This window comes from Carcharodon carcharias, chromosome 1, assembly GCF_017639515.1.
Source record: "Carcharodon carcharias isolate sCarCar2 chromosome 1, sCarCar2.pri, whole genome shotgun sequence".
Taxonomy (NCBI): domain Eukaryota; kingdom Metazoa; phylum Chordata; class Chondrichthyes; order Lamniformes; family Lamnidae; genus Carcharodon; species Carcharodon carcharias.
The window spans coordinates 2,250,916-2,275,463 of NC_054467.1; the positions used below are offsets into that span (position 1 = coordinate 2,250,916).

General features: G+C 44.9%; 1 protein-coding gene across 6 annotated transcripts in view; it reads right to left on the minus strand.

Moving 5' to 3' along the window:
- LOC121284387 (B-cell scaffold protein with ankyrin repeats-like) overlaps nucleotides 1-24,548 on the minus strand; it is a 252,263-nt gene that overhangs the window by 209,565 nt on the left and 18,150 nt on the right. For 5 of the 6 annotated variants that reach the window (XM_041199838.1, XM_041199831.1, XM_041199822.1 and 2 more), the window contains exons 3-5: nucleotides 9,409-9,486; nucleotides 6,991-7,124; nucleotides 6,441-6,582 (exon numbers count right to left, since the gene is read on the minus strand). In XM_041199838.1, coding sequence (XP_041055772.1) covers nucleotides 6,441-6,582; nucleotides 6,991-7,124; nucleotides 9,409-9,486 — 354 coding nt within the window. The remainder of the gene's footprint in view (nucleotides 1-6,440; nucleotides 6,583-6,990; nucleotides 7,125-9,408; nucleotides 9,487-24,548) is intronic. The other variant, XM_041199859.1, reaches the window with a different exon arrangement.

The window sequence follows — 24,548 nt, forward strand, 5'->3', positions numbered from 1 at the left end:
TAATTAACTTTCAGCAGTAGTTTTTGTATTAAACTGACCTTTATCTTGTTTAGGACTGAAGCTTGTCTGCTGGGTTATTTTTAAATTGAATCACTCATACATTAAAAACACATATATGCATAAATTCTTAGCTCATGGACCACTTTGAGGAAACGCCTTTTACATGGTCATGACAGTAACCAAGGTGAGTAAATGAAGTTAAGATACACATCAGTCATGATCTAATTGAATGGCAGAACAAGCACAAAGGGCTGAGGGGCCTCCTCTCTTTCTATGTTCCTTTGAATGTTTTGCTGGTCTGTCCATTTATTTCCTTCCGACACTACAGAAATATATGCAGCTGTGCAGTTTTTTTTTCCCAGTTAACTTAATATTGAAAGTGTTTTGAAAACAAAGTTCAGACTTTTCTTAAGGAATGACACATTGCAAACTCCCGCAGCTCTGAACTGTATTTTCCCACACATCACTCACCCTGGTAATTGAGTATTTGCATTGCATCGGTTAGAATCCAAGTTTCCATTACTGAATTCATTGCACAAAGCTGGTGAAACAGCTTTGGCACTTCAGAATGGAAAGTTATAGTCAGAGATTTACAATGGGTATACAACATCTTTCAGAAACAACACTGAAAATTACTGTTTTCCAAGGGGCATTTCAGAAATGCCCAGGAAGCCTGTAATGAAGAGCTTGGAAAATGGGCATTGATGCATCGCTTGTCCTGTTTCATGGAAAGGCCCAAGTGAGCAGCACTAATATAGAATGGAAGTTGATGAAAGGAATATTGAACCTTCTTGATGATCTTCCAAGTGGATCAAGCAATGAACACTGTCTGGAATGTAATATAAAATGAATCAACATCTTACAATGCTCAGTGTGAGAATTACTTTTTTTATGAGCCAAGAATGAATGGTCTTTTGTTGATGACTTCTGAAGAACTTATCCTTCCTTAATAGGTCCTTTGGCAAGTACACCAGCAAATTAAACTCCTACTCTTCCCTCGTTGTCTATAGCTGTCCACCAAAAGCAGGACAAATCCAAATCCAGCCAATCCCACCAGTCTACTGTTGATCATCGGCAAAGTGATGGATGGTGTCATTGACAGTGTTATCAAGTGACACTTACTGAGCAATAACTTGCTCACTGACATTTAGTTCAGGCTCTGCCTGTGCCACCCAGATTCAGACCTCATTATAGCCTTGATCCAAACATGGACAAATGAGCTGAACTCCAGAGGTAAGGTGAGAGTGACTGCCCTTAACATCAATGCAGCTTTTGACCATGTGTGGCGCCAAGGAGTCCTAGCAAAATTGAAGTGAATGGGAATCGGAGAAAAAACATCCATTGGTTGGAGTCATACATAGCACAAGGTGGTTGTGGTTGTTGGAGGTCAATCATCTGAGTTCCAGAAAACTGCTGCAGGAGTTCCTCAGGGTAGTGTCCAAAGCCCAACCATCTTCAGCTGCTTCATCATTGACCTTCCTTCCATCATAAGGTCAGAAGTGCGGATGTTCGCTGATGATTGCACAATGTTCAACACCATTCGCAACTTCTCAGGTACTGAAGCAGTCCATGTCCAAATACAGCAAGACCTGGACAATATCCAGGCTTGGGCTGATAAGTGGCAAGGAAAGTGCCAGACAAAGACCATCCCGAACAAGAGAGAATCTAAACATCTCCCCTTGACATTCAATGGCATTACCATTACTGAATCCCCCACTATTAACATCCTGGAGTTACCATTGACCAGAAACAGAACTGGACTAGCCATATAAATACTGTGGCTACAAGAGCAGGTCAGAGACTAAGAATCCTGCAACGAGTAAATCACCTCCTGATTCCCCAAAGCCTGTCCACCATCTCCAAGTCACAGGTCAGGAGTGTGATGGAATACTCTCCACTTGCCTGGATGAATGCAGCTCCTACAACATTCAAGAAGCTTGACACCATCCAGAACAAAGCAGCCCGCTTGATTGGCACCCCATCCACAAACATTCACTCCCTCCACCACCGATGCACAGTAGCAGCAGTGTACCATCTGCAAGATGCACTGCAGGAACTCACCAAGCCTCCTTGGACAGCACCCTCCAAATCCACAACCACTACTATCTGGAAGGGCCAGGGCAGCAGATACATGGGGACACCCACCAGCTGGAAGTTCTCCTTCAAACCACTCACCATCCTGGCTTGGAAATATATCGCCGTTCCTTCACTGTCACTGGGTCAAAATCCTGGCACTCCCTCCCTAACAGCACTATGGGTGTACCTACACCACATGGACTGCAGCAGTTCAAGAAGGCAGCTCACCACCACCTTCTCAAGGGCAATTAGGGACGGGCATCAATGCTGGCCCAGCCAGCGACACCACATCCCATGAAAAGAATTTAAAAATCTGACATTTAGCCATTTTTAACAGAAAAGTTTATTATAATTAGTTATCCTGCATGATTTCTTTTTTTCTGTTTCTAATTTTGTCCTTCAGACAGTAGGCATCAAATTACATAGGAGCTATTTTCTGGTGCATCTTATAGCACTTGGAACAATATGTTATTCAATGACACATTGTGGTTATTTGTAAAGAAACCAATTGCTACATTAATGTCAGCTGTGGCTCAGTAAGAAGTATTCTCAATCTTGAGTCAGACGGTTGTGGGCTCAAGTCCCACTCCAGGACTTGAGGATAAAAACCCAGGTTGACACTCCAGTGCAGTACTGAGGGAGTGCTACATTGTCAAAGCTGTTGGGTGTAACATTACACTGATGCCTTGTCTGCCCTCTCAGCTGGACATAAAGGCTCACATGATCACTTTTGAAGGAAAAGAACAGAAATTGTACTGGTCAATATTTATCTCTCAAACATCATAATTAATACAGATAATCTGGTCATTATCACATCTGTGGGATCTTGCTGGGCACAAATTGACTGCTGTGTTTCCAACATTACAGCAGTGACTACACTTCAAAAGTACTTCATTGGTTGCAAAGAGCTTGGGGAAGTCCTAAGGTTATGAAGGGGCTATAGAAATGCAACTTTCTTTTTTGTTAATTTGTGGAAATAACATGAATCACATTATATGTGCAAACTGCTACTAATTAAAATTGGTTGCAGAATTTCTTGGTGATTCTTATGCTGCCAAATGGTGGTGTGCAGGATTGCAGCACTAGTCTCATAGCTCTGACAGCTGCAGTTTTCTGAGGTGCATCGTAATAACCCACATGGCCTGTCACCCATGTTAACAAGAGGGTTATAGTGTCGGAATCACAGGGACGAGACCAGTGGGAAGTGACATCAGCCCTCAATGTCCACGCTGCTCATAGCAGTCGGACTACAATTGGTACAGCATTTGCTTCACCTAGCAACCTTACATCAGGTTATGGTCAGGTCACCAGGGCCAGTGTTTGCTCACCTATCAACTCCAACATCAGAGACAAAATAGAAGTTATGTGCAATTGATACCTCTGGCTCACTGTCTCTCCAACTCACCAATCCTACCAGTTGCCACCAAAGCTACTTGCTGACCCTCCACCTCGTCACACATCCTGCTCCCTGAACCCCACTCTCTCCCAGGATGTTGGGAGAGAGGGAGGGTCAGCGAGTGGGAGGGGCTGCGAGGAGGAGGGGAGAGGCTGCTCCATTATGATGACCTTACATCAGACCCGGCAGGAAACAACTGTAAAATGAAAGTCCCAATGTTAAATGAGAATAGGGGTCCATTAACTGACCAACGTTAATTGGGAATGACTTTAAATGGGGCGACTTAAAATGGACACTTACAGTACCTTCACCTTCAGTGTTAGCCCACTTCCCTGACCTTGACAACCCCCTGATCTGAATTCCACCCAGTGAGACATCTTCTCCTGACTGGTCTCCTGACACCCAGACCAGCACCTTTTCCATGTCAATGGTTTTGTATGGGGCCAGTTTGAGGCTCCATCAATGATACAACTCAAGTTTAAACTGAGCCCTAGTTAACCCTTGGCCGAACCCTGAGCTATTCCATCAGAGTTGGGGATTTCAGTGGTACAATTTCAAGAAAAAAAATTCCAGAAAAGATCTAAGTCTAAACAAAGAGAGTATCTCTACAAATTCTAATGTCCAAAATTTAGTAGAGGTGCTTAAAATTGCAGAAACTTGAAGGGGGAAGATTTAAGGGGCTATGGACAAAGAGCAAGGCAGTGGGACTAATTGGATTGCTCTTTCAAACCATCAGCACAGGCATGATGGGGACAAATGGTCTCCTTCTGTGCTTTTCATTCAATTCCTCCACTGGCCTCTTTGAAAGTGATCACCATATTCAATGGAAGTGGAAACCTCAGTCGTTTTGATTATTTTGGCTCGAAGTGAGGATTCTGTGGGGTCACACTGCTGGTGGGAAGTCTCACTCGCTATGACCACAGTTTGAGATGTTGTAACCCTTCAGTCTAAAACCAGGCAACAGGGATTGACTGTAGGTAGGTCAGCTTCTCTAACACTTGTTGAGAAGAACAAACTTTAGTATCCCGGAGGCTTCACAGCATTACAGTAAAACTGCTTAACCCAGTTAAAATAAATGGGTCAAACATTAGCATAACTACCACCTGAGATGGTCAACATTTATCACAAGTCAGCAGCATGCATGCTTGTTAATTTTACAGCTCCACTTCCTATCTGTTTTTAAATGTTCCTCCTCCAATTCTGGCCTCTAGCGCATTCCCTATTTTAATCACTCCACCATTGGTAGCAGTGCCTTCAGCTGCCTGAACCCCAAGCTCTGGAATCCCCTCCCTAAATCTCTGCCTCGCTACCTCACTTTTCTCCATCAAGACACTCCTTGATGAAGCTCCTGGTCACCTGTCCTAACATCGCCTTACATGGATTGATGTCAAATTTGATCTATGAATCTGTAATTTTAAAATCAACAATAACAATTAAAATCTGCAGGAATGAGACCCCACACTTGTAATAGTTTATGTTCTGCCATATAAATATAAGTAATTGTTGTTGTGTCAGAGTCTCCAACTGGTAATAATTAACACTTATTATAGAATTAACATTGTCTGGTGAGTTTAGTTTATATCTAACTCGCAAATACAGTAACGATGCACCATTCATTGCTTATGAAAAGATGAGCTGGACAGTGAGATGCTGTTTTCAAAAAACTAATGGCAGGGCATGGCAAATTGTACAGCTTTTGCATTTCCTCTTTTAACCATGCTTCTGCCCCTTGCCTGTAGTTGCTGTGGCATTTAGGCATCATTAACGGTGAGCATTATTAGTCTCAATTATTTTGGCAGAAAATTATGGCTCATAATTGGGACTCCTGACATCTCACAAACCAACTTTGTTGTGTCAGCTTGGAGTAGCTGGTGACATCCTGATTCAGAACATTCAATCCACAGGCCAGTACTTGGGCACACAGTGTAAGCGGACGCTCCTTTACAACGTTGAGGGAGCGTCACATTGTCAGAGGTGCTAACACTCAGATAAACAGCTGCCCACTAAAAATCCCTTAGCACATTTTGATTTAGAGCAGGAAGCTATCCCAGTGTCCTGGTTAACAATCCTCCCTCAACAAACAATTGTCAAAGGTTGATTCATCACTCATACTGTTTACTATTTATGAGACCACATTCTGTGAACATTGCACATTGTATTTGCAGGTGTAATAACAGCACGATGTAGGCAGAAGAAGCAGGGAATATATCCTGCACCCAGTTCTCTGATGAAATACAGTTTAACTGTGTTCCAGGTTTTCAGGTAGATCCAACCTGGGTTTACCAAATGGGATCGCATTAGATTCATGGAACTCAGCACAGATGGAGGCCATTTGACCCATCAAGCATGTGCTGGCTCTTTGAAAGAGCAGTTCAATTAATCTCACTCCCTCTGCTCTTTGCCCATAGCCCTGTAAACTTATTCCCTTCAGACAGTTATCCCGTGCATTCCAGAGCATAACAATAAACTGGGTAAAATAAATTTTCCTCATCTCCCTGCTGCTATTTTCACCAATTATCTTTAGTCTATGTTCCTACCAGTGGAACAGTTTCACCCAATCAAAACCATTCATGATTTTGAACACCTCTATCAAATTATCAGAAAAACTTCTCTGCTCTAAGGAGAACAATCCCAGCTCCTCCAGTCTCTCCATATTAACTGAAGTCCCTCATTCCTGGTACCATTCGAACAAATCCCCTCTCCACCCTCTCCAAGGCCCTGACATCCTTCCTAATATGTAGTGCCCAGAACTGGCAATAATTAATCATTAAACCAAATTAGCCTAGGGTGAAATTAGGCTTTGAAATCACTTGCAGCCCAAATCGCAATGTCGAGTAGTTGTATGAAATTCTCAGAGAATTAACTTCAGAAACTCTTAACAGAATTTTACTTGAGCATTGATAACATTCTCAGGATATCTCTTTGCAGCCAATCAATAACTTGTGTGGGAGTGAGATTTGCTTCTTACCAAGAGCTTCTACACAAAGCGTTTGGCTATTCCAAATAGTTGGTTGAACCCTCACTTTCTCGGTGACAGTAAGAAATTCAATCTCTGGATTTTCACCGAATGATAGGCCATCTTTCAGCAGCATGTATATCTCACCGGGATTCTATGTAGTAAAGAAGGTGAACAGATTACAAACCACAGGCTGAACATTTGGAGAGATTTATATTAATTCTGATATAGTGAATTGTTTGATTAAATCATGTGGTGGAGTAATGGTAATGTCATTGGACCAGTAATCTAGAAGCCCAGCAACAACAATATACATTTATAGAATGCCTTTTACAAAGAAAATGTCCCAATACGCTTCACAGAAAATAACCAAAAACAACTGGCACAAAGCCCCATAAGGGGATATTAGAACAGGAAAGTTTTAAGGAGCATCTTAAAGGAGGAGAAAGGTAGAAAGGTTTAGGCAGGGAATTCCAGAGCTTAGGGCCCAGGCAGCTGAAGGCATGGCCACCAATGATGCAGCGATTAGGAAGGATATAAAATACAAGAGAAAAATACCTACTTTACACTGTATTCGATTGGGTATCGCCAACATAGGTACTGTAACAGTATCATAGATATCAGACTCTCCGATTGGATCTTCACTCAGATTCACGTCCTGCTGACAATCAATGGCACTAGGCTCTATGAATGAATCTAAATGTATAAAAAGAATGCAGAGTACTGTCAGTACAGATGTGTGGAACTTCACAATACCTGAGGCTCTACTGCTAGCGTGGAGTCTCACTTGACAGGCTGTGTGGTTCTGGGTTGGAGGTTGGAGCATCCGAGTGGATTATTTGAACACCAAGAATTAAATGCATGAACTTCCACACATTGCTCTCCTGTTGGTGCTCCTGTTAGCCAGGACCCCATGTTAGGAGCATTTCTGCTTAATGATTCCAACAGTGTCATTGCACTGTCATACACGGAAAAGTTTCCATTATTATTTTCAAATAAAAAACATTGCTTTCTTTTCTCCTCAGCAATATTCCACTCCCTGCCCTGAGAACATACAAAGAAGTTACTCGGCATAACATCCTTGATACATTCTTCATCAATCTCTTCATCCTGAATTGAAGATGTTCAAACCATTTGGACAATTTCTACATCAGCCACACTCTAACACAAACTCAGGAACTGCACATCAAAATCCTAAGGGCCATAAAGACAATTAATTTAACCCCTGGCACAATGAGTCAGATTTTGCAATCAGCAATGACTGAACAACATCAACTGTTCATGACACTTGTCCATGAACTTTCTAAGGGTTTCTGCACTGGAACTTGCTGTTTTCTAACCATTACAAACAGCATAGTGCGCTTTGGAGGGAATCTGGGATCTCTGTGAACAAGACAAGTTAATATGTTTCTTAACCAATCAAACTGAAGAATCATTAATGCACAGCACAGAGTCTAAAACAGGGAGTTAGAACATTTAATTTAAATCATGAATAGAAGGCAAAATAGAGAGGGGGAATGAAAGATGGATTTAAGAAATCAATAAAAAGAGGCAAAAAATATCAATAATAATTAAAATCTCAAGGAATGATGCTCCACACTTGTGAAAATTAAATTTCTGCCAACGAGATTGTTTTGCAGTAATTAAGACTCATCATGTTGTTAAAAGAGCATTTAAACTAAATTGGCAAGCCCAAAGTTTTTCTGACAAGTTTAGTAGGTATTGAATGAGCAAGTGCCATAATCTCACATCATTCATTTCAATGCCAAGCCTATCGGTGAGATACTAGTGCAGAGAACCTTGGGGAGGAGAAAGGGGCATCTCGGACAACAACTCTCTCACTCCCACATCTAACTGCATATGTGCACTCGTCAGAGCTTCCTGTCTAATTTACTCTTCCATAGTAATGAGCACTTTTATCCTCACCATTATCCTTAATGGAAAATCCAGCCCGTTCATCGCCTTCTTTTCATTTCTCACCCATGTAATCAGCCCTTGGGACTTTCTTTTAAAGAAGATTTGCTGACACTGCTACACGGTCCTACCCTTGTGGTCTCAGGTGACTGCTGGAAAGCTGATCGCCCCATGTAGAAATGCAGACAGTCAGTGACCTGAACCAGTGAAGTTCTAGCTGCAGGGTGCTGTCACATGGCTGCTAATTAAGCCATCCGGCCCACATGACACCCTGATTGAAGGGGTAGGTGGCATCTGTGCAGACATTCTGGAAGAAGCCAGTACATAACTGTCGTAACATATCAACTAAAACTTACATTTATATAGCACCTTTAATGTAGCAAAACTCCCTAAGGTCCTTCACAGGAACAATTATCAAATAAAATTTGACACTGAGCCACATATTAGGACTGATGACCAAAAATTTGGTGAAAGAGATAGGTTTTTAAGGAGTGTCTTAAAGGAGGAGTGAGGGGTTCGAGAGAAGGGTAGGATTAGGGAGGGAATGACATAACTTGGGGCCCCAGTAACTGATGACACAGCCGCTAATGGTGGAGCAATTAAAATTGGAGATGCACAAGAGGCCAAAACTGGACAAAGCACAGAGATCATGGAGATTGTTAGGCTGGAGGAGATTACATAGGGAGGCTATGAAGGCATGAATGGATCTGAAAAGAAGGATGAGAATTCTAAATTTAAGGCATGGGTGGATTCAAAGTCAGTGTAGGCCGGTGAACACAGTAATGGGTGACTTGGTGCAAGTCAGAATACAGGCAGCAGAGTTTGAGATGAAGGGAAGTTTAAAGAAAGGTCAAGATGGGAGACCACCCAGCAGAGATTAATTCCATCTATTCCTATATGACATTTTGCTCATTCAACAAGATTCACGCGCCCCCACCACCCTCAAACCCTGCATTGCCTCTGCCCACAAACACTGGTTCTTTCCCATGTGTAGACCTCTCTAGTTTTCTACCTATCCCAAGAAGAATGCCAGGATCTGAGTTAGAACCTGGCAGAGGGAGAGTACCTGATCTTTCATCTTCAGGAATATTGGCCTCATCTGAGGACAGTTCTCCTACGAGGTCTGCTTGCTGTTGAGTGGGCCCTAGTTCAGAGAAAGAGAGAGATAGAGTGAGCAGAAGAGTCAGCATAGTGGAAGAATGCTAAACATGATCAGGAAACAGTTCACAACAATATATTTCAAGGTTTCTCCCTAAACAAGCTCTCATTGTAGTGAGCCTTTTAACATACTCTCTTCATAGATAGAATATTCAGCCACTAGATAGCACCAGTCGGAGGGTCAGTACCCAGAGAGCGCCGCAGTGTCGGAGGGTCAGTACCAAGGGAGTGTCGGAGGGTCAGAACCCAGAGAGCGCCGCAGTGTCGGAGGGTCAGTACCAAGGGAGTGCCGGAGGGTCAGGACCCAGGGAGCGCCGCAGTGTCGGAGGGTCAGGACCCAAGGAGCGCCGCAGTGTCGGAGGGTCAGTACCGAGGATGCGCCGCCGTGTCGGAGGATCAGGACCCAGGTGGCGCCACAGTGTCGGAGGGTCAGCACCCAGGGAGCGCCGCAGTGTCAGCACCCAGCATGCAAAGCAGTGTCCGAGGGTCAGGGCCCAGGGAGCGAAGCAGTGTCCGAGGGTCAGGACCAAGGGGGCGCTGCAGTGTCCGAGGGTCAGGACCAAGGGGGCGCCGTAGTGTCCGAGGGTCAGGACCAAGGGGGCGCCGCAGTGTCCGAGGGTCAGTATCAAGGGAGCACCGCAGTGTCCAAGGTTCAGTACCGAGGGAGCACCACAGTGTCTGAGGTTCAGTACCGAGGGACCGCAGCAGTGTCAGAGGTTCAGTATCGAGGGAGCGCAGCAGTGTTGGAGGTGCAGTATCGAGGGAGCACAGCAGGGTCGGAGGGTCAGTATCGAGGGAGCACTGCAGTGACTGATCTGCTGCCTTTCCATTGAGATGTAAAACTAAGGCGCTGTCTGCTCTCTCAGGTGGATGTAAAAGATTCCTTGGCCACTGTTTCTAAGAAGAGCTAGGGAGTTGCCTCTTGGTGTTCTGACCAACACTCATCTCTCAACCCAACACCATAAAAATACATTATCTGCGCAATATCACATTTCTGTTTGTGGGTGCTTGCTGTGCTCTAATTAGCTGTCGTGTTTCCTATATTACAATTACCACACTGACGGTAAAGTACCTTGGGGCATGCTGAAATGGTGAAAGGTCCCACAGAAATTAATGTCTTTCTTTCTTTAGGTCAGTGTTGTGGTTGCTCAATAATAACAATTAACGGGTGTAGATCAGAACATGGTAACATAGGGGTCCTAATAGCTGTTCTATTTTAGTATAATGTATTCGCTGCTCACAATGTGGTCATAAGAACAAGGAGCAGTAGGCCATTGGGCCCCTTGAACCTCCTCCACCATTTAAAAAGATCATGGCTGATCTGATAGTAACCTCAAATCTGCATCCCACCTACCGCCGATAACCTATCACTCCCTTGCTTACGAAGAATTTATCCACCTCTGCTTTAAAAATATTCAAAGACTCTGCTTCCACCACCTTTACAGGAAGAGAGTTCCAAAGACTCATGGCCCTCAGAGAAAAAAATTCTCCTCATCTCCATTTTAAATGGGCGACCCTTTATTTTTAAACAATGACCCCCCAGTTCTAGATTCTCCCACAAGAGGAAACATCCTCTCCACATCCACCCTGTCAAGACCCCTCAGGATCTTATGTGTTTCAATCAAGTCAACTCTTACTCTTCTAAACTCCAGCAGATATAAGCCTAACCTGTCCAGCTTTTCCTCATAAGACAACCCACCGATTCCTGGTATTAAAAACAAAAACAAAAAAACTGCGGATGCTGGAAATCCAAAACAAAAACAGAATTACCTGGAAAAACTCAGCAGGTCTGGCAGCATCGGTGGAGAAGAAAAGAGTTGACGTTTCGAGTCCTCATGACCCTTCGACAGAACTTGAGTTCGAGTCCAAGAAAGAGTTGAAATATAAGCTGGTTTAAGGTGTGTGTGTGGGGGGTGGAGAGAGAGGTGGAGTGGGGGTGTGGTTGTAGGGACAAACAAGCAGTGATAGAAGCAGATCATCAAAAGAAGTCAACAACAATAATACAAAAGAACACATTGGTGTTAAAGTTAAAGTTGGTGATATTATCTAAACGAATGTGCTAAATTAAGAATGGATGGTAGGGCACTCAAGGTATAGCTCTAGTGGGGGTGGGGAGAGCATAAAAGATGTAAAAAAATAAATAAATAATTTTTTTTTTCTTTTTCTCTTTTTATAATGGAAATAGGTGGGAAAAGGAAAATCTATATAATTTATTGGAAAAAAAAGAAAAGGGAAGGGGGAAACAGAAAGGGGGTGGGGATGGGGAAGGGAGCTCATGACCTAAAGTTGTTGAATTCAATATTCAGTCCGGATGGCTGTGAAGTGCCTAGTCGGAAGATGAGGTGTTGTTCCTCCAGTTTGCGTTGGGCTTCGTTGGAACAATGCAGCAAGCCAAGGACAGACATGTGGGCAAGAGAGCAGGGTGGAGTGTTAAAATGGCAAGCGACAGGGAGGTTTGGGTCATTCTTGCGGACAGACCGCAGGTGTTCTGCAAAGCGGTCGCCCAGTTTACGTTTGGTCTCTCCAATGTAGAGGAGACCACATTGGGAGCAACGAATGCAGTAGACTAAGTTGGGGGAAATGCAAGTGAAATGCTGCTTCACTTGAAAGGAGTGTTTGGGTCCTTGGACGGTGAGGAGAGAGGAAGTGAAGGGGCAGGTATTGCATCTTTTGCATGGGCATGGGGTGGTGCCATAGGAGGGGGTTGAGGAGTAGGGGGTAATGGAGGAGTGGACCAGGGTGTCCCGGAGGGAGCGATCCCTACGGAATGCCGATAGGGGGGGTGAAGGGAAGATGTGTTTGGTGGTGGCATCATGCTGGAGTTGGCGGAAATGGCGGAGGATGATCCTTTGAGTGCGGAGGCTGGTGGGGTGATAAGTGAGGACAAGGGGGACCCTATCATGTTTCTGGGAGGGAGGAGAAGGAGTGAGGGTGGATGCGCGGGAGATGGGCCGGACATGGTTGAATGCCCTGTCAAGGACCGTGGGTGGAAAACCTCGGTTAAGGAAGAAGGAGGACGTGTCAGAGGAACTGTTTTTGAAGGTAGCATCATCGGAACAGATGCGACGGAGGCGAAGGAACTGAGAGAATGGGATGGAGTCCTTACAGGAAGCGGGGTGTGAGGAGCTGTAGTCGAGATAGCTGTGGGAGTCGGTGGGTTTGTAATGGATATTGGTGGACAGTCTATCATCAGAGATTGAGACAGAGAGGTCAAGGAAGGGAAGGGAAGTGTCAGAGATGGACCACGTGAAAATGATGGAGGGGTGGAGATTGGAAGCAAAATTAATAAATTTTTCCAAGTCCCGACGAGAGCATGAAGCGGCACCGAAGTAATCATCGATGTACCGGAGAAAGAGTTGTGGAAAGGGGCCGGAGTAGGACTGGAACAAGGAATGTTCCACATACCCCATAAAGAGACAGGCATAGCTGGGGCCCATGCGGGTACCCATAGCCACATCTTTTATTTGGAGGAAGTGAGAGGAGTTGAAGGAGAAATTGTTCAGCGTGAGAACAAGTTCAGCCAGACGGAGGAGAGTAGTGGTGGATGGGGATTGTTCGGGCCTCTGTTCGAGGAAGAAGCTAAGGGCCCTCAGACCATCCTGGTGGGGGATGGAGGTGTAGAGGGATTGGACGTCCATGGTGAAGAGGAAGTGGTTGGGGCCAGGGAACTGGAAATTGTTGATGTGGCGTAAGGTGTCAGAGGAATCACGGATGTAGGTGGGAAGGGACTGGACAAGGGGAGAGAGAAGGGAGTCAAGATAATGAGAGATGAGTTCTGTGGGGCAGGAGCAAGCTGAGACGATCAGTCTACCGGGGCAGTTCTGTTTGTTGTTTTTGGGTAGGAGATAGAAGCGGGCCGTCCGAGGTTGGGCGACTATCAGGTTGGAAGCTGTGGGAGGGAGATCCCCAGAGAAGATGAGGTCAGTGACAGTCCTGGAAACAATGGCTTGATGTTCAGTGGTGGGGTCATGGTCCAGGGAGAGGTAGGAGGAAGCGTCTGCGAGTTGAGGTCAGTGCGCCAGACAACAACAGCATCACCCTTGTCAGCGGGTTTGATGACAATGTCAGGGTTGGACCTGAGAGAATGGAGTGCAGTAAGTTCAGAGAGAGACAGGTTAGAATGGGTGAGAGGAGCAGAGAAATTGAGATGACTAATGTCGCGCCGACAGTTCTCAATGAAAAGATCAAGAGAAGGTAAGAATCCAGAGGGAGGGGTCCAGGTGGAGGGAGAATATTGGAGATGGGTAAAAGGATCCGTTGAACTGGGAGAGGACTCCTGCCCAAAGAAGTGAGCCCGGAGACGAAGACGGCGGAAGAAGAGTTCAGCATCATGCCGAGCCCGAAATTTATTGAGGTGAGGGCGTAAGGGTATGAAACTAAGTCCTTTGCTGAGCACTGAACATTCAGCATCGGAGAGGGGAAGGTCAGGGCGTATAGTGAATACACGGCTGGGGTTGGGATTGGAAGAAAGGGTGGGGACGGAGGGACGGGCAGGGGTGGAGGGTCCTAGATGGGTGTTGGTGTCGATGAGTTGTTGCAGCTTGCGTTCCTTAGCACTTGAGAGAAAGAGAAAAAGTTTCTTGTTGAGGCGTCGGATGAGACGAAGAATAAAATGAAACTGGGGGCATGCGCAGCTTTGAAAAAGGGTACAGCGGTGCTGCTGGAGGGAGAGGTCGAGTGTGTTCATATGGCGGCGCATGGCACTGAGTGTGGATTTCAGAATGTGACGGGAACAGCAGTCCGAGAAACGTTTTATGTCCCGGAGATACCTGTAATCCTGGGTGGGTTCAAAACATGAGGGGTGGAATTTCAGTTGAAATCCACGTGGGGTTAGTCGGAGATGGAGACAGTCACTGAGAAAGGAGATGTGGCTGTGAAAGTGGGTTTTAGTAAACACCTTGTCAAACACCAGGAGAGAAATGGAAAGCAATGAAGGTGAGCAGGGCAAAAGAGAGATACGGAAATCTTGTCGCAGAGAGGAACAGAACTTCTTCAAGGAGGTAGGCATTTCTTGAAGAGCAGTGGCAGTCAATTAAACACAGAGATAAAAACAAAAAAACTGCGGATGCTGGAAATCCAAAACAAAAACAAAAACATAATTACCTGGAAAAACTCAGCAGGTCTGGCAGCATCGGCGGAGAAGAAAAGAGTTGACATTTCGAGTCCTCATGACTCTTCGACAGAACTTGAGTTCGAGTCCAAGAAAGAGTTGAAATATAAGCTGGTTTAAGGTGTGTGTGTGGGGGGCGGAGCTCACCATCCTTGCTTTCCATTTCCCTCCTGGTGTTTGACAAGGTGTTTACTAAAACCCACTTTCACAGCCACATCTCCTTTCTCAGTGACTGTTTTCATCTCCGACTTACCCCACGTGGATTTCAACTGAAATTCCACCCCTCATGTTTCGAACCCACCCAGGATTACAGGTATCTCCGGGACATAAAACGTTTCTCGGACTGCTGTTCCCGTCACATTCTGAAATCCACACTCAGTGCCATGCGCCGCCATATGAACACACTCGACCTCTCCCTCCAGCAGCACCGCTGTACCCTTTTTCAAAGCTGCGCGTGCCCCCAGTTTCATTTTATCCTTCGGCTCATCCGACGCCTCAACAAGAAACTTTTTCTCTTTCTCTCAAGTGCTAAGGAACGCAAGCTGCAACAACTCATCGACACCAACACCCATCTAGGACCCTCCATCCCTGCCTGTCCCTCCGTCCCCACCCCATCTTCCAATCCCAGCCCCAGCCGTGTATTCACTATACCCCCTGACCTTCCCCTCTCCGATGCTGAACGTTCAGTGCTCAGCAAAGGACTTAGTTTCATACCCTTACGCCCTCACCTCAATGAATTTCGGGCTCGGCATGATGCTGAACTCTTCTTCCGCCGTCTTCGTCTCCGGGCTCACTTCTTTCGGCAGGAGTCCTCTCCCAGTTCAACGGATCCTTTTACCCATCTCCAATATTCTCCCTCCACTTGGACCCCTCCCTCTGGATTCTTACCTTCTCTTGATCTTTTCATTGAGAACTGTTGGCGCGACATTAGTCGTCTCAATTTCTCTGCTCCTCTCACCCATTCTAACCTGTCTCTCTCTGAACTTACTGCACTCCATTCTCTCAGGTCCAACCCTGACATTGTCATCAAACCCGCTGACAAGGATGGTGCTGTTGTTGTCTGGCGCACTGAACTCTACCTCACGGAGGCTGAGCGTCAACTCGCAGATGCTTCCTCCTACCTCTCCCTGGACCATGACCCCACCACTGAACATCAAGCCATTGTTTCCAGGACTGTCACTGACCTCATCTCCTCTGGGGATCTCCCTCCCACAGCTTCCAACCTGATAGTCGCCCAACCTCGGACGGCCCGCTTCTATCTCCTACCCAAAATCCACAAACAGAACTGCCCCGTTAGACCGATCGTCTCAGCTTGCTCCTGCCCCACAGAACTCATCTCTCGTTATCTTGACTCCCTTCTCTCTCCCCTTGTCCAGTCCCTTCCCACCTACATCCGTGATTCCTCTGACACCTTACGTCACATCAACAATTTCCAGTTCCCTGGCCCCAACCACTTCCTCTTCACCATGGACGTCCAATCCCTCTACACCTCCATCCCCCACCAGGATGGTCTGAGGGCCCTTAGCTTCTTCCTCGAACAGAGGCCCGAACAATCCCCATCCACCACTACTCTCCTCCGTCTGGCTGAACTTGTTCTCTCGCTGAACAATTTCTCCTTCAACTCCTCTCACTTCCTCCAAATAAAAGATGTGGCTATGGGTACCCGCATGGGCCCCAGCTATGCCTGTCTCTTTATGGGGTATGTGGAACATTCCTTGTTCCAGTCCTACTCAGGCCCCTTTCCACAACTCTTTCTCCGGTACATCGATGATTACTTCGGTGCCGCTTCATGCTCTCGTCGGGACTTGGAAAAATTTATTAATTTTGCTTCCAATCTCCACCCCTCCATCATTTTCACGTGGTCCAACTCTGACACTTCCCTTCCCTTCCTTGACCTCTCTGTCTCAATGTCTGGTGATAGACTGTCCACCAATATCCATTACAAACCCACCGACTCCCACAGCTATCTCGACTACAGCTCCTCACACCCTGCTTCCTGTAAGGACTCCATCCCATTCTCTCAGTTCCTTCGCCTCCGTCGCATCTGTTCCGATGTTGCTACCTTCAAAAACAGTTCCTCTGACACGTCCTCCTTCTTCCTTAACCGAGGTTTTCCACCCACGGTCGTTGACAGGGCCCTCAACCGTGTCCGGCCCATCTCCCGCGCATCCGCCCTCACGCCTTCTCCTCCCTCCCAGAAACATGATAGGGTCCCCCTTGTCCTCACTTATCACCCCACCAGCCTCCGCACTCAAAGGATCATCCTCCGCCATTTCCGCCAACTCCAGCATGATGCCACCACCAAACACATCTTCCCTTCACCCCCCCTATCGGCATTCCGTAGGGATCGCTCCCTCCGGGACACCCTGGTCCACTCCTCCATCACCCCCTACTCCTCAACCCCCTCCTATGGCACCACCCCATGCCCATGCAAAAGATGCAATACCTGCCCCTTCACTTCCTCTCTCCTCACCGTCCAAGGACCCAAACACTCCTTTCAAGTGAAGCAGCATTTCACTTGCATTTCCCCCAACTTAGTCTACTGCATTCGTTGCTCCCAATGTGGTCTCCTCTACATTGGAGAGACCAAACGTAAACTGGGCGACCGCTTTGCAGAACACCTGCGGTCTGTCCGCAAGAATGACCCAAACCTCCCTGTCGCTTGCCATTTTAACACTCCACCCTGCTCTCTTGCCCACATGTCTGTCCTTGGCTTGCTGCATTGTTCCAGCGAAGCCCAACGCAAACTGGAGGAACAACACCTCATCTTCCGACTAGGGACTTTACAGCCATCCGGACTGAATATTGAATTCAACAACTTTAGGTCATGAGCTCCCTCCCCCATCCCCACCCCCTTTCTGTTTCCCCTTCCTTTTCTTTTCTTTCCAATAAATTATATAGATTTTCCTTTTCCCACCTATTTCCATTATAAAAAGAGAAAAAGAAAAAAAATATTTATTTATTTATTTATTTTTTTACATCTTTTATGCTCTCCCCACCCCCACTAGAGCTATACCTTGAGTGCCCTACCATCCATTCTTAATTTAGCACATTCGTTTAGATAATATCACCATCTTTAACTTTAACACCTATGTGTTCTTTTGTATTATTGTTGTTGACATCTTTTGATGATCTGCTTCTATCACTGCTTGTTTGTCCCTACAACCACACCCCCACTCCACCTCTCTCTCTCTATCTCTCTCCGCCCCCCACACACACACCTTAAACCAGCTTATATTTCAACTCTTTCTTGGACTCGAACTCAAGTTCTGTCGAAGGGTCATGAGGACTCGAAACGTCAACTCTTTTCTTCTCCGCCGATGCTGCCAGACCTGCTGAGTTTTTCCAGGTAATTCTGTTTTTGTTTTTTTTTTGGATTCCTGGTTTTAGTCTGGTAAACCTTCTCTGAACTGCTTTGATCGCGTTTACATCCTTTCTTAAATAAGGCGATCAATACTGTACACAATACTCCAGATGTAGTCTCACCAGTGCTCTGTATAACTGAAGTATAACCTCCCTACTTTTGTATTCAATTCCCCTCACAATAAATGATAACATTCTATTAGCTTTCCCAATTACCTGCTGCAACTGCATACTAGCCTATTGCGATTCATGCACTAAGACACCCAGATCCTTCTGTATCTCAGAGCTCTGCGATCATTCACCATTTAGATAATATGTCTCTTTTATTGTTCCTTCCAAAATGGACAATTTCACATTTTCCCACATTATACTCCATTTGTCAGATCTTTCTCTCTTAACCTATCTGTTTGTAGCCGCCTTAAGTCCCCTTCACAACTCACTATCCTACCTATCTTTGTGTCATCAGCAAATTTGGCAACCATCCCATCTATCCGTTCATCCAAGTCATTTATATAAATTGTAAACAGTTGAGGCCCCAGCACTGATCCCTCTGGCACACCACTCGTTACATCTTCCCAACCTGAAGACACATTTATGACTACTCTCTACTTCCTGTTAGACAGCCAATCTTCTATCCATGCCAATGTCTTACCCGCTATACCACGACATTTTATTTTCCTTGATCAAGTGCAGACCGGGTGACCACTTTGTTGAACATCTCCATTCAGTCCGCAAGCATGACCTGGAATTTCTGATCACCTGTCAATTCAATTCTTCACCTTGCTCTCACTCTGACGTCTCTGTCCTTGACCTGCTACAGTGTTACAATGAGCTCAACACAAGCTCAAGACACCGTACCTCACCTTTCAAGTCAGCTCTTTACAGTCTTCGGGATTCAATGAGTTCAACAATGTTAGATCATAACCTCTGCCCCATTTAGTTTTGTGCTTCTTTGCTGGTTTGGTTTTTTCCTCTTGTTTCTCACTTATTTCCTTGACTTTACATTCAGATGTCAACAAATCAGCATTCTGCAATTTACACCTCCTCTAGACACATCTTTTGTTTCTTTCCTTATCCCTTTACCACTCCCTTTTGTCTTGCACCATGAACCCTTTTGTCCTTTCTCTCTCCAGTTTCCACACTATCACAGACCTTCCTTTGTGTCCTTCCCTCTCCTTTCCCTGCTCAAAACCTGTTGCACGTTGAACGTTTCCAATTCTGATGAAAGGTCATTGACCTGTTATGAAAACTATATTTACCTTGCTGAGAGAGGAGGTTGGGGAACTTCAATTTCCAACAGATCTCAGAGATTTTGCACATGCGCAGACTAGGGGCTGACTGCAAATGCACAGTTCATCAATTTTTACATTCTTTGGGCCCCGCACGCCTGTACAAGAAGGAAAAAAACTGCTCGAAAACCCGGGTTGTGTGACCATGAGTGGGAAGCCATAACAGACAAGTGTCCCAGGCAGGTGACAGGGAGATGTCCCAAAGGAAGAGTCCTGAGAAAGGACAGGGAAGGAAACGGTCCCAGTTCAATTAAAAAGAGGGGAGCAGAGAAACAGGCTCCAAACAAGAAAAGGACTACAGAGAGCAGGCTTTAAGTGAAGAAGGCAGCTGAAGGTTGGTGACTCCACACTGTGGACCACTGGGGAAAAGGTTCCCCTGGGGAGCAGCCGTGTTCTGCTTGATGCAGTTGAAGATCTGAAGTTGCACTTGTGAATTGGTGTTTGAATGCAGACTTGGAATCCAGGGGAATGGAATCTCGGGAGATGAATTTGAAACCCTGTGAGATGGGCTGCTGCTGATACCGTTCAAGTTGGAGCGGCTTTTGGAGAGAATGCCCAGGTTAGATCTTTGAAGGTGAAGACTGGAATCCCTCGTGAGAAAGACAGAGTTTCATGACATTGGTGTTACTGTGGATAGGCTGTTGAGGAATCTGTGGACTCTGTCTGGGTCACATGTCATTTATTATGCAGTGTGGTGTGTCTGACCACAATTTGCTTGTTATTTCACATGTACCTCATATTAACCCTGAATGTATTAGATAGATATTGTAAATAGTTTTATCTTTCTGGCCTTGTTTAGTAAAGTTTATTTTTGTTTGTTCAATACCCATGGAATCTTGTAGCTTTATTCACTGAACAAGTGTCTTAAAACTCAAACTTTGTCTACTTTAAACAAAACATTATTGGTTTCTAATTGAATCTTACCAAAAACTTGGGGGTTTGGCCTAGGATCCTAACAGACCTGAAGCATAAACTCTCCACAGATGCTGTCAGATTTTTGGTTTCTCAGGGAATCGAGAGAAGTGGGTGAGAAAATGCTGTTGAAGCCTAAGATCAGCCAAAATCATATAGAATTAGGCTGTTTGGTTTAGTTTGATATTCTCAGACCTGCTGAGTATTTCCAGCATTCTGTTTTTATTTTATTCCAGGCTCTAATATATTTTGTTTGGCATCAAATTATGTTTGATAATCACTCCTGTGAATCACCGTGGGACATTTACAGGGTAACAGGTGCTATAAAAATACAAGTTGCTGTCATTGTTGGTATAAGTCCAGAACAAAGTGATGTCTGGACCCAATCTATTCTGAGAGCACAGATATTCTCAAAGGAAACATTCATCTGTCCATACATTCAGTGTTTCCTATATAGGAGTTGTGTTATGCTGCAACATGGAAAAGAAATTCTTTTGTTAACTCAAATTACAAATTGTGTGGGTGTCTTTGTCCCCCAATTCTACTTCTACTACGTTTTCCTGGTAAGTTCTGATGTTTGTAGAAAAGGAAATGGATCCAGGTTAATAAGTGCACAATAGAACACAGGCCCTGTGAGTGGAGTTTAATGTATTTGTGACAACAGGACAACTGATATACCAGCTATTCACGTGTACGTGTTTGTGACAAGCTTCCGTTGAACCATATAAAAAGGATGGTATGAATATTTGATGATGTTTATAGTGATGAAAACAAATCCTTTTTACAAATATATACATTTTGTTTCTCAAGGGAAAAGATGTCAGGGATCTACTAAAGAATACACAGGAGCAGGAGGAGGCCATTCAGCCCCTCAAGCCTGTTCCTCCAGTTAAATAGACCATGGCTGGTGTGCATCTTAACTCTCAGAATTACACAGTGCAGAAGAGGCCCTTTGGCCCATTGAGTCTGCACTGACACGTGAGAACCACCTGACCTACCTACCTAATCCCATTTACCAGCACTTGGCCCATAGCCTTGAATGTTATGATGTGCCAAGTGCTCATCCAGGTACTTTTTAAAGGATGTGAGGCAACCCGCCTCCACCACCCTCCCAGGCAGCGCATTCCAGACCATCACCACCCTCTGGGTAAAAAAGCTTTTCCTCACATCCCCCCTAAACCTCCTGCCCCTCACCTTGAACTTATGTCCCCTCATGACTGACCCTTCAACTAAGGGGCACAGCTGCTCCCTATCCACCCTGTCCATGCCCCTCATAATCTTGTACACCTCGATCAGGTTGCCCCTCAGTCTTCTCTGCTCCAACGAAAACAACCCAAATCTATTCAACCTCTCTTCATAACTTAAATATTTCATCCCAGGCAACATCCTGGTGAATCTCCTCTGCACCCCCTCCAGTGCAATCACATCCTTCCTATAACTCTATCTACCAACCTTGGTTTTGTAACCCTCAATACTCTTAGTCAACTTGTTTCCATGCTATTAAATGCAATAATTAAAGACAGGAAATTATGGAGAGGGATGGGAGGGTATCGGACTTGATGGAAAATCGAATAGGCTCCATTATTTACAGGTGCTTCTCTGAGCAGGTTTCCTCATCTGCTGTACAGTGATTCTTTACACCAAAACACAATCAAAGGAAAATCTGCCCAACCGTGTTGTCTCAAAGGATCCATCCAGTTCTCTGAGTAGGAAGATTACCCGAAATCTCTGTCTCCATGTGGGCCACGACTAGTGTATCATAGAATCCTTTCCCTGACCCCAGCATAAGCTCTTAGCTATGTAAACATGAGGATAGATGCTGCACTATAGATCATCATTATCTCCATCAATGTTGCTTCGATAGTTAGGAAACTTCACTTGGATCAATTTCCCATCCTGCCTTCCAATAGTGTTCTTACCTCCTACACTCCATCTGTAACATAACCCAAAAATTCTCTCTCTCAATTAGTTGTTTCTTCAATAAAGCAAAGCCTACAGATTGCTGTTTATTGATCCAGGTATTGTGTGAACAAAATTGAGGCAGGATAGAGTCAGAATTATCGCTTGCCCTGATGCCACTTCCTCACGTCCAGATTTAGACACAATTAATGAATGCAGATCATAGGCTCCAAGGCAAGGGCAGGTATGTATGAACTGCTCAAAGTTTCTACTTAATCAATAAACTAACGGATCATGAATGAAAAAGAGGGGGGGGGGATGGTGTAGAGAGAGAGAGAGAGAGAATGATTGAAAGAAGGATGGAAAGACAGACAGATTTGCATTTTTATAGTGCCTGTTGCAACAATCCAAAACTAGCGCATGTTTATAAATTCACCTATAATCCCATTGATTCACAGACCCTCCTTGTAACACAATCCAAACCTGAAGTTAATAAACTTTCTTGTGAACAGCATCCATAGGAATCGATAATTCTCACATTCTCATTGGCCCCACTTTGTCCTGTCACAGTCAGAAGTCAGTTAGTCAATTCTATGTCCAGGCTCCTATCTCAAGACACTACAGGAAATCAATTGCTATAAGTGAGTAACCAATCTGAATCAGGACAGCATACATAGACCTCACAGAAAATATACGTCCATATTAAAAAGTTAATTAAAGACACCGTCTTAAATCATGATGCTATTTAAGTCATACTTTCCAAATACTTCATGACCAGTTAGCCCAAAACGTTAGATTTGGGTCATCATTTCGTCTGCAGTCCCCCAAATACTGGCTGGATTACGATTTAGTTATTGAATGAGGTACTTGCCATTATTAAAAAAAAATGATAAAATATACAATACCATAAACTGAGGAGGTAGCTGAGAAATGGAATTATAGCATTGTAATTCAGATGGGTTGAATGAACACTGGAATTGGCGGGGGGGGGGGTGGGGGGAGGCATTCAGCCCCTCAAGCCTGTTTTTTAAAAAATTCTTTCATGAGATGTGGATGTTGCTGGCAAGGCCAGCATTTATTGCCCATCCCTAACTGCCCTTGAACTGAGTACAGCTAAGAGTCAACCACATTGCTGTGGGTCTGGAGTCACATGTAGGCCAAACCAGGTAAAGACGGCAGATTTCCTTCCCTAAAATACTTCAGTTTTTACAACAATCATCAATGGTTTCATGATCACTGTTACTGAGCTTTTTTTTTAAATTCCAGATCTCATTAATGAAATTTAAATTCCACCAGCTACTGTGGTGGGATTTGAACCCATGATCTCAAAGCATTAGCCTGGGCTTCTGGGTTACAAGTCCAGTGACATGACCACCATGCCACCATCTCCCTATTCTGCCAGTCAATGAGATAATGGTGAATCTGTATCTTAACCCACCCACATTGGTTCCACATCCCTTTATTCCCTTGGTTCATAAAAGTGTCACGATCTCAGATTTAAAATTATTAATTGATGCTTCAGCATCCGCTGCTTTTTGTGGGAGAGAGCTCCACACTCCTAACACCCTTTGTGTGGAGAAGTGTTTCTGACCTTCTGAATGGCCTGGCTTTGATTTTAAGCTGATCTCCCCTTGTCCTAGAGAACCCCACCCACAAGCAAGAAGGCTTCCCATCTACTCTATTAATTCCTTTCAAAATTATAAGTTCCTTCTATAAATTCCATGGAAGTCTTCTTATCGTGTCCACGGACAGTCTATACATGGTCCAGCCAGAACTGGACACATTTTTGCACCTCGTTGTTGAATTCGGCAAGATCTGCAACAGTACAGGGTTCCTCTAGCGATAGGCATTGCAGGAGATGTTGCATAGTCTGTGGCTCAGTTCCACATTCACAAGTTGTCAGGCAGGTTGTATATCCCCATTTGCTTAGTGACATCTTTGAACGACCTACACCAGTCCTAAGTCTGTTAAGGCACTTCCAGGTTGCCCAGTTGCAATTAGCTCCTGGGGGAACGGCTTCCATCTGGTAGAATTTCCATCGCTGGGGGTTGTTTGAGACTGGCAAGCTGGTCTTTCCACAAGGCCATGCGGACTTCAGATGGGGTTGATGTAATGGAACAACACTGTTCATGAAGCTCTTCCTTGACTTTAGGCGGCTGGGTGTAGGTGTATGACCATGTAGAGGGTGCCTCTCATCTGATGTTTGACGGAGTCGCTCTTTCTTGCTGGCTACCGTTCTTCTTATATCAGGGGGAGCGATACCCACCAGGATATATATATCCATGGAAGTAAAATTCATTTTTCCGGTCTGCGTCCGTGACAAGGAAAAGCAGGGAGTGTATTAAACAGGCAACCAATCAGATAGCAATATTGTAAACCAGTTGTATTTGGGATAAAAACAGAAAATGCTGGAAAAACTGAGCAGGTCTGGCAGCATCTGTATCGAGACAAACAGAGTTAACGTTTCAAGTTCAT